Raw genomic sequence first — 10,446 nt, forward strand, 5'->3', positions numbered from 1 at the left:
GGTTTCTAGAAGTTAAAAAAAAAAAAAAGGAAGGTATGGGAAAGAGATGGTGTTCTCTCTTACACATCTCAGACATCCTTACCTAACCAGGTGCCTTTTTCTCTCACCGAGGGTGCAGTATGTCTACCCTGAGGGAACTTCAGCTTGTTCCCCCAGTGATAAACCTACATAGGTCATATTCTCAGCTCACATTTCACATTTGACTCCATTCTTGCCAGGTTTCCTTGCTGATTTGCCCTATAAAATCACTGAGAAGACAGGGGATCCTGTTCTCCCTACAATCTGTAAAGCAGGTCTTCCACTGCAGGGGTCACACTGCTGTGGGGGATCAGCTGATAGACAACTCTGAGGTGCTCATGACATCTTCTTGTCGTTGCAGACCAGGATCATTCTTCTGAATTGGTGTGCATGGTTTCTGCGCATGAAGAGGCCGGGAGAGGACAAGGTACGGCCGGCTTGTCAGCACAAGCCTCGGCGCTGCAGCCTGGCCAGTGTGGAGCTGAGTGCAGGTGCTGGGCCCCCCACCAGCAATGGCAACCTGCTCTACATTGGCTTCCGAGGCCTGGAGGGCATGCACTGTGCCCCAACTCCAGACTCTGGGGTCGTGTGTGGTCGTTTGGCCTGCTCCCCAACACATGATGAGCACCTCATGCACGGTACGCACCCCTCTGATGGGGACCCCGACCTGGCCAAGATCCTGGAGGAGGTCCGCTACATCGCCAACCGCTTCCGCTGCCAGGATGAGAGTGAGGTGATCTGCAGTGAGTGGAAGTTTGCGGCCTGTGTGGTGGACCGCTTGTGCCTCATGGCCTTTTCGGTTTTTACCATCATCTGCACCATCGGCATCCTCATGTCAGCCCCAAACTTTGTGGAGGCTGTGTCCAAAGACTTTGCTTAATGTTATCATGTAGGAAATACACAGATAAGAAGAGAATCTGGAGGACGAGAATTGGGGTCCTAACTCAATATTGTAATAAATGGAAGAACTCCGAGGTATCCCTGTAGCTGTCGGTCTTGAGATTTATTTCCCTGGTTACTTTAACTAAAAAGATCCCAGCAGCTTCTGTTTACTTTTCTTACACCCATCACTGTCATATCATTGTACTCGGCAGGGGCACCATGTGGTCATTTGCCCACTCTGGATAGCCCTACAGGGTAGATCTTAATGGCTCTAGTAGCCCAGTAGAGAGGCCTGTCCAGTTGGTGTCACATGCCTGTATGCCCCTTGTCATGGGCTCACCTGAGAATAGGCTGTCTGCCTTTGCCATGCACAGACCCAGTCTGAAACCAATCCAGAGCACTTCTCACTGGATCCATTTCAACAGCTGCCTTGCAAAAGGAAGTCAAATTCAAATACAAACTACAAACCTCTCTGCTACTTACTTTCTCTGTGATTTAACTTACATCTGTCTATCTATCTATCTATCTATCTATCTATCTATCTATCTATCTTTGTCTTTACCAATGTCAACTTTATACCAGGGAGAAAGTTGGCCTTCTAAATGATGTTTTGCAGGCTAATTCCTGTAGATGTGTCCTAACAATTAAATTATCACACAGGTTGTGTCAGTTCAAAACTAGGACTCACCCTAGCCAAAAGGATTTTGAGGCTTTGGACCCTGTAGATGTTAGATGACCTCCAAGCTTCATGCTGCTTCCTTGTCCTGAGAAGTTAAATGAATTTGTTTGTACAAAACCTGAAAGGCAAATAGAGTTCTGAGTGTTAACTAAGGAGTAGCTGGAGCTTATCTGAACTTTGTGTGTGTGTGTGTGTGTGTGTGTGTGTGTGTGTGTGTGTGTTGAAAATAGAAGCGTGTTTGTTGCTCTGCATGTCAGACTCCACAAGTCTTAGAAGTTTGTGCATTAGTACTGCTGCGCACCAAGTGGAAATACCCTTTAGGGAAGCAGTTTAGTCCCCTCTGGGCTCCTGTGTGACAGGAGCTATGGAAAAATGATGTTGCTGATCACTCATCTAGATACAAAGCTGGTTGTCTCAGGATTTGGCTTCTGAGGATCTGCCTTCCTGTGGTTTCAGATACAAAGCTCACTTGGGGTCAGTGCATGGATTCACTGGAGATGGGGTAGGGGTTTGTATGTTTTTGTTTTTTTTCCTTCTTCTGAGCTAGGGTCCCTCTGGCTGTATAGCTCATACCAATCTGTTTGCACTTCGCATCTTTATTTGTTAATGAGCTGAGAGTATTTTTCCCCAAGAAAAGCTTTTCCTGTTTGATAGTGTTGTTGAACTTCTAGGGGATTTAAACTACACGACACTTCTGAAGCTCCCAGAAATTTTAAGCCTCTGACTCCAGAAATGAAATCATGAGAGAAGGTTAGATTTCTCAGAATAACAAAATCAAACCAAACAAAAATTCACATTTTCCCAGCCATTAATTTCACTATAGGAAGATGAAGGCTTGGTGGTACCCTGTGTGTATGTGGGCATGTGCATGTATGCACTCTGTGTGCGCGTGTGTGTGTGTGTGTGTGTGTGTGTGTGTGTGTGTGTGTGTTTGGCTGAAGAGAGGAGATAGTATAGAGTGACATGAATAAATCTGGAGACTGTTGATTTTAGCACCCACCATCTGGAGCAGGGTTATTCCCAGCATGCATCTGTTGCATACATTATCAACAAATGATATAAAATATTTTGCTGGTATTATGCTTTTTGATTAAAGTAACTAGAAACAAATAGATATGTTTTGATACCTAAAGACCAGGCTTTGTGTCTTACTGTTAAAAACTGAACCCTAGCCATTGCTTTGACTATCTGAGTAATTAGTGTCATTATAAAAGTAATGATAAAGAATAGCTGTGCTCATAGTTAGGTGTATATGGTTCAAAATAGTCTCTCCTTGCTTCCGTTTCCTCCTAGGGACAGTTTTAGAGGAAAAGAAAGGAAAGGTGGGAACAGAGAGAGGGAGGAGAACATGGAGAGATTTTGTTGTTGCTTTCCTAGAAGTCATGTTTGAAAGGTGCTAGGCGCCTAGTCTTTTGTCCTAGAGAGCTTTCCATAATGGTCTAAAGGTCTACCTCATTCTTCTTAATATTTGCTTAGAGTTCCCCTCCATTGGTGGTTTATAATCTATTGGATCAGCCTTTTAGTGATGAACACATAGCTGGCTGCAACATTTCCAAGTTTTATTTTTATACACAAGTCTATAGTTAGCATTTTGGTGCATAATTTGCCAAAGTTTCTGTGTATAAATTCCAGTTTAGAAATGGAACTATTGGATCTAAGACTATGTGAGACTTTAGATAAGTGCATTGAGATGGTCCTCCATGAACCGGTCAGTGGATGCCCCTATCCAAAGTTAAAGGATCAGATTCTCAGCTTTATGCTGTTAAATGTTTTCAAATTTAATTTTCTCTTCCCAGTCTGACAGGTAAAAATGATGAGGCAAAACCATTCTGATTTTAGTTCATTTAACCATGAGCAAGGATGAAGTTTTCATATATATATATATTTTGGTAATTTCAGTTTTGTAATATTTATATCTTTAATACAAATTTCAGTCTTTTTATTCTTTTAACTTATTTGTCATTTGTTTTTTATGGTGTTCATTGATTGCATGTTTATATTAGAAAGTTTAAAACTCTGTGTTGTTAGTTTATGTTTTCCTTTGTAGAACATGATTGCCTTCTAGGTTTGAAGAGGCCTTCCTGTGTTGAAATTACAAATAAATTAGTTATATTTTCTTTCAAAATCTTAACATTTCCACTTATCTGCCTTTATAACTTTTTATTCTTTAAAATTCATTATAGTAAATATAGATAAATATTTAGTTGTTTATCTCCAAAAGTGGTCACTGGTACAGACACATATAATAAAGCATTTCTGCAATGCAGTGAGACTCCACGCTGTTCAGATTGTCACTTCCGTGTAAACTATGTTTCTCAAAGTGCTTTTCTGTTCCATTGATTAATCTGTCTTAATGCTGTTAATTTTCCAAAGTTTTCTTGGTATTGTCAGTATTTTTAAATGGATACTGTTGTATGATCCCTCCCTCTTATTCTCTGTGTCATGGACTGGGGTCACAATGGATTCATACAGCAGGTCTTTCTGTTTGAGAGCACCACAATTTCAGCTTGTTCTCAAATCTAGTAATACAGCAGTCAGTAGGATGATCAGACCCTATACATTTCTTGCTGTTCATTTCTGGCTATCTTATCAGTTGGTTACCAAATATATAGGACAATGGTTGGGTTTTGTATGTTAATGTCAAATAATTAGTCACCATAATCGTGGTTGTTTTGTTTCTAAGATTTCCCTTTAACTCATTTTCCCCAATATCTTTATTTCCTTTTCTATCGAATTGCACTTGAGAACAGTAATTGGATTGTTTGCATATTTGTCTTGTTCTTAATGTGGATGGATGTTTTAGTGATGCACAACTTTACTTGTATGAAGACATGTATTTTCTTCATCATAATAAAAATTATACATGTATCCTCTCAACTATTACTGTTGTCTGGAAAAAGAGATGGTATCTTTCTGTCAAAGCCTTCCCAGTATCCATAGAAAGGACCAGAAACTTCCATTTTCCCCAGTATAAGGTTTTATTAACAGAATACTTAAGGGGAGATCATTATTCCTGAGGTGATGCCTACATTGCCTCATGATTTTGGCTGTCCATAGCATGTTTTGTGTACCGTTGTATTCAATCAGTTGGATGAAAAATATTTCAAAGTCACATCTTTACTGAGCATATGCAGCTTTTCTTCTTGTTGCTATTCCATTGTTAGTGCAATATAGCAAGCACATATCATTTGCACTATAAATAAACCACAGATGGTATAATATAAATGAGAGGGTATATGGGGGTTATTTCCAAATACCACACCACTTTATGGGAGGACTTGAACATTCTCATACTTTTGTATGCATGGGAGTTCCTGTCCTAAGAACACTAAAGGATGATTCTAATTGATTTTAGTTAATTTTTGCTTAAGTTGGCAAGAGCTGTCTAAGAAAGAGCTGGATTTCTCCCATCAAACATATTAGAACTTTTGGTGTCCATTTTAATGTGTGTGGATGTGTGTGTGTGTGTGTGTGTGTGTGTGTGTGTGTGTGTGTTTCCTAGACAGGATCTATTTCAGTATCCCAGGCTGGTCTGGAACTCAAAATTCTCCTGTTTCAGTTTTCTGTGCTGGACTCTAGGAATGCACCACCATAGCTGGTTTTAGTTGCATATTTTATTTTAAAATTAATCACATCATTGTTTGACTAGAGTTCCACAGTTTTCAACAAAAACTTTAGGATTTCTGACTTGGTTTGTATTTGTGGAGATTTTTTTTCACTTTTAATTGTGTGTATTTTTCTTTCCTCTATGCTTAATGATTTGAACACACAAACACAGATATTTGGGCACAGATATCACTATATAAGCCTACCTGCTCCTGGATCCTATCTGCCCCTGGACTGACCTAACACTTGGTAGTTACAGCAGAAGACAGGTGTCTTCATTTGCTTTCTATGTTATGATAAACACCATGATGAAAAGCAACATAGGGAGGAAACAGTTTATTTGTTTTGCACTCCTACACTGAGTCCCATCAGTGAGGGATATGGGTACAGAAACTCAAGGGAGCTCTGGAGCAGACTCTATGGAGGAATGCTGCTTAATGGCTTCCATCATGTCTTGCTCAGCCTGTTTCCTCCAAAAGGCTTCTCTGTCTAATATATGATAGCTCTGGCTTTTCTGCAACAGCCAGGTCTTTGTAGACCAGGCTGTCTTCAAACACACTGATATCTGCCTGCCCTCTGTCTCTCAAGTACTGGGATTAAAGGAATGCACTCTTGGCTCTCTCAGAGTCTGAACCACCAACTAAAGAACATACATGTGTGGGACCTAGGCCTCCCTACACATTTGTAGCAGATATGCAGCTTGGTCTTCATGTGGGTTCCAACAACTGGAGTGGGGGCTAGCCCAAAGCTGTTACCTGTACGTGGGATGTGTTCTTCTTGCCAGCTGCCTTGTCTGGCCTTAGAGGGAAAGGAAGAGCCTCACAGAGACTTGAAGTTGGAGGAGCAGGGAGATAGCCAGGAGCGCCCCCCACCCTGAGAGGAGAAAGAGGGGGGATGGAAGAAGAACTTTGTTGGGGGTGACTGGCAGGAGGACAGTGAATAAATTAAAAAATTATTTATTAAAAAAAAAGACTTTCCCGGGGTGGGGCACCACCTGCAGTAGATTTGGCTATTCCACATCAGTCATTTATCAAGATAATGCCCCATATAATTATCTAGAAGCCAATATGATGATGGAAGAACTCTTCTAGTTGAGTTCTCTCCTCCCAGATGACAGTAGATTGGGTCAAGTTGACAAGAACAACAACATAACAACCATCAGCACAACAGGGCAGTGCAAGCCACACAGTGGCTGGAGTTGCAGTTTTCCCCATCCCTACTCAAGGGTCTAAGATATGAATTCTTGCTGAATGCTGGAAACTGCTGAGGCAAACCAGTCAGACAGCAGGGATATGCCGGATGTTCATTCCACCATGAGAGCAGCTAAAAGAAAGACCCTCAGACACTTTCACCATAGCACTCTCCCTCAGACACTTTCACCATAGCACCCTTGGGGTACAAGTCTCAAGATGTAATCCTTTCTTGAGAATCTTACACTCCCTTGTTCTTTCATATATGAATGCTTCCCAGTTCTCTCCAAACTGACCTTGCCATTGTAGACCCCATCTTTTTGGCCTTCTGATATAATTCTTGCCTCATGGGTTGGAAAAGGAGCCCCAAAGTCCTGGCTTCTTGAGGTGTTATCTGCAATTTAGTCTCTATATGTCTCTGCTAATCCCCACATTGTCAGACTAGTCTACTTTGGGAGTAACAAGAATAAGAAACAATCCACCGTTCAGCCTAAGTCATCACCACTTCTTGTCTGTGTCTTTGTCATTTAAGATCAGATGTCTTTCTTAAATTTAGTTTGGTGTGTGTGTTCATGTGTATGACCAAGTTTTTGAAGTTTGAGGCTGATATTGGGTATCTTCCTCAATCACTCTCAACTTTATTTCTTGAGATATCATCCATCAAAGAAGCTGAGGTTTACCAGTTCACCCACACCACCCTACCAAGAAGCCCGCACAGATGTGTGTCCACCTGCCAGCTCTGGAATTTCAGATACATGCAACTCTGGAGATTAAGTTTAGGTCCCCATGCTTGTGTGATGTGCTTTTAACTGACCAAGCCATCATCCCAATCCTCCTGGATTTAGTTTTTTGCTGCTTACACATTTGTAGCTAATTTGTCTGCTGTTCTTGTTTTTAGCACTTTAATTCTTTTCTTTAAAAAACATTTAGATGTGTTTATGTTGTGGTATAATACTATGTAAGTTTAAGATAACCATCCTAACCACTTCTATGTGCACAGTTTAGTGGTATCGCTCACTCGGGTCATGTGCAGCCATCATGGCTCTCTAGTCTCCTCATTGTTCATCTTCCAAGGCTGGAACTTCCCACTCTCCATACTAGGTTCCACCTCACCTGCCTCATTTCCTGAAAACCACAGTCTGCCTTCCATCTACATAAGTTTAGCTTCTTCATGAACCTCAGGTGAATGTAATCATGTAGTCTGTCTTCTGGGTACCTGCAGCTTTTATATGCATGTTTTCTTTGGGACTCACTCATGTCACAGCTTCTTTGGGACTTTGTGGTGGGCTTCTAAGTGGTTCACCAGATGCCTTTGACAATTTTCCTTATATGTTTGATTGTTTGTTTTTAATTATTTTGAGACAGGGCTTTGCTACAAGTCCATGCTGGCCTCAAACTCATGATCCTCCACCCCAACACACACACAGACCTCATCTTCCTGTGTGCTGGTGTTATAGTGTTATACCACCATTCCTGGCTCTCTATATTCTTGTTTATCATATGAAGACCTGAACTTCACTGTTACCAAGTTTTAGCAGCCAGCTGTATATATTTTGATATATAGTACTTTTATTTTTGTTCTATTTAAAATCTATACTTTAAAATCACATGAGATTTAAAACCAAGTCCATGACTGCCATTTCTTAGTGGATGCCTGACAGGTCCTTTCCTGCTGTGTGGAAGCAGCCAACTGATTCTCCTGAGCATTCTCATGAAGTTTCTCAGGGCTTCCCACAACTACTGACTTTCCAGCATCTGCTGACTGTCCTATAAATTTAGCTTAGTCCTGACACTCACTACCCAAAGTAGGACAGACTGCACAGGGCTAAGACTCACAGGTGTATCCTTCCCTTGAGAAGAAAAGGTGGTGACTCCAACCTACCCACAACTGTCAGATCTGAGTCCAAAATGTAGGTTTCTATAAGCCCTTTTAAAGGTCTGAACTTAGGAGTGTACTTTAATTGCCTTTAGTGTTATTAAAAGGTGTCCCCAAGGAGAGCAATTTGGATTTGATGTACAAGTAAGGTGTGGGTTGCTGGGATACACTGATGGGGCCTCCCCATGCAGCTCAGAGCACCATCCCCCATCACATCTCTGTGCTCAGCAACCCAGAACTCTGAGAGTCTGCCATTCAGGAAAGTTTATGGGGGTTTTGCTACCTAGGCAAGACCCCACTTCCAGTTCCACTTATTCCCAGGCAGATGGGCTAAGAGAGTCTGCAGGGTTTGATCATGGCTTGGTTATTCTGGCAACTTGTTGCTACCCAGGAGTCCACCTAGAGCCATTTTACTAGAACAAAACCCATTCACTCCTCTCTCCTAGAACATCAAAGGATTAGAGTCTCTGTGCCAGTGGCTTGGCTAAGGACCAAGTTAGAACAAATGCCGCTCATCACTCATCTCTCAGGAAATGACAAATCCAAGGCCTTCAGTAACCATAATGAGGAAGTGGGGCCATTTTATTGTATTCTTTACTATTGCATATCGATTTTATTTTATTTTTATTATTCTAACACACTTAGTTTTAGGTTTATCTTGAGTATATAGTTACCTTTTGATACAAATTATATATATATATATATATATCTTTTTAATCTCTGAAATCATTACTTTTTGGCTCCTATTTTGGAGTTTCTCTATTTTTTTTTTTGTCTTTTTGGAATATGCGTTGTCCTTTTGGTAAAAAAAAAATGTAATGTTTGTTTTTTGTGTTACAGAGGTTGCCTTGATAATTTTACATAGACTTGAATCTATCCATAATGTATTATGATTGTAGTCTCTGTTACTTTTTATGTTTCATCTTAAACCCTAGATTATTATTAGCAGGTTCACTGTTTTTCATCCTTTTCTATAGTTACTTGCATGCTTTCCCATTATATATTTCAATATTTCTCAATTCACAGCAGAGTCTCATAGCTGTCCTTTAGGGCAAATTGAGAGATGTTGAGGAGAATGTGGAAATTAATTCATTTTGTATGTAATCTCGTTTCACCAATTGTGATAATGTAATTATCTTTGTTGCTTTTACAATTTCACAAGTTATATTTACCTTCTGAAAATTCATTTCTTTTCATCACATAAACTATGTAAATATATGCAAAATGTATTTATATCTTTTTTCTCATTTTGGGTCCTGTGTATAATTATGTCTTATTCGTGTCTATCGCCTTGGGAATCTGAAACTTTCCCTCTATGCTTCTAAGTTGTTTTCTTGGCAACTCCATTCCACTCAGTTTCAGTTTCTCATACGTTCAATCATCAAGTCTATTCTGAAATTATGGTAGCTATGGCTCTCCATTTATTTCCAGAGGTCTACAATTCCCTTTCATTGAATTCCTGCCTTTATCTTTTCTCTGTCCTAATCAGTTTCTCATAAGATTCTCATGCCCTGTGTTGGAAAATATCCTTCTGCTTGCTCAGCCATATTTGCAATGGGAGATTTATCTTTCCCCACTTCCTGCCTCATTCTTTATCCTCAGGTCTCCAGATGTACCCTAGCATGGCTACCTTACCAAGTTTTATCTTGCTTTTGTTTGAACTGGACAGCTCTGCAGAGTCCTTCTATTTCTTCTGAAAGAGCTTTCTTCTTGAGCCCTCTAATCATCCTTGCACTTAGGCTCTAATTGGCTCATGTGTGCCCTCTTATTTTTGCCCCTTTGTGAGGTTTTGAGAGGAAGATCAGCCTGCAGTTCATAGGTCCTCAACTTTACTGTCCAAGGCTGCCACTGTTGGTGGTCTGTTTAGGGCCCATGATACCTCATCTATCACCCTGGGATGTGTCTTGCATTGTTGGTCATTTCTTCATTCCAGCATGGAACTCCATTGTCTTTCATCTGGCAGGGTTGGTTTTTCACCTCTCTCATATTAAGCTTTCTTTCCTAGAGTGTTTTTCCAACCCTTATCCTTAAATGCATTTCTAATCAGGGCAAAAGGATAGTGTATCCATTTCATTTGGCTGTTAGGACTGGCAGTTGGTGGTGATAGGTCCCTCGTATGCCTCTGGTTGTGCTCAGAGAAGATACCCATGAGATAAAGAGCTCTGGAATCTTTCTTCTGTCTGAAAGGTTCTCTG

General features: G+C 40.6%; 1 protein-coding gene across 2 annotated transcripts in view; it reads left to right on the top strand.

Moving 5' to 3' along the window:
* Chrna7 (cholinergic receptor nicotinic alpha 7 subunit) overlaps positions 1 to 4,424 on the top strand; it is a 128,976-nt gene extending 124,552 nt beyond the window's left edge. For both annotated transcript variants that reach the window (XM_021167658.3, XM_029479068.2), the window contains one exon: positions 380 to 4,424. In XM_021167658.3, the coding sequence (XP_021023317.1) occupies positions 380 to 898 (519 nt within the window). In that variant the 3' untranslated portion in view covers positions 899 to 4,424. The remainder of the gene's footprint in view (positions 1 to 379) is intronic.
* The last annotated feature ends 6,022 nt before the right edge of the window (positions 4,425 to 10,446 follow it).

Source organism: Mus caroli, unplaced genomic scaffold, assembly GCF_978045245.1.
Source record: "Mus caroli unplaced genomic scaffold, Mus_caroli_1 scaffold_8, whole genome shotgun sequence".
NCBI lineage: Eukaryota > Metazoa > Chordata > Mammalia > Rodentia > Muridae > Mus > Mus caroli.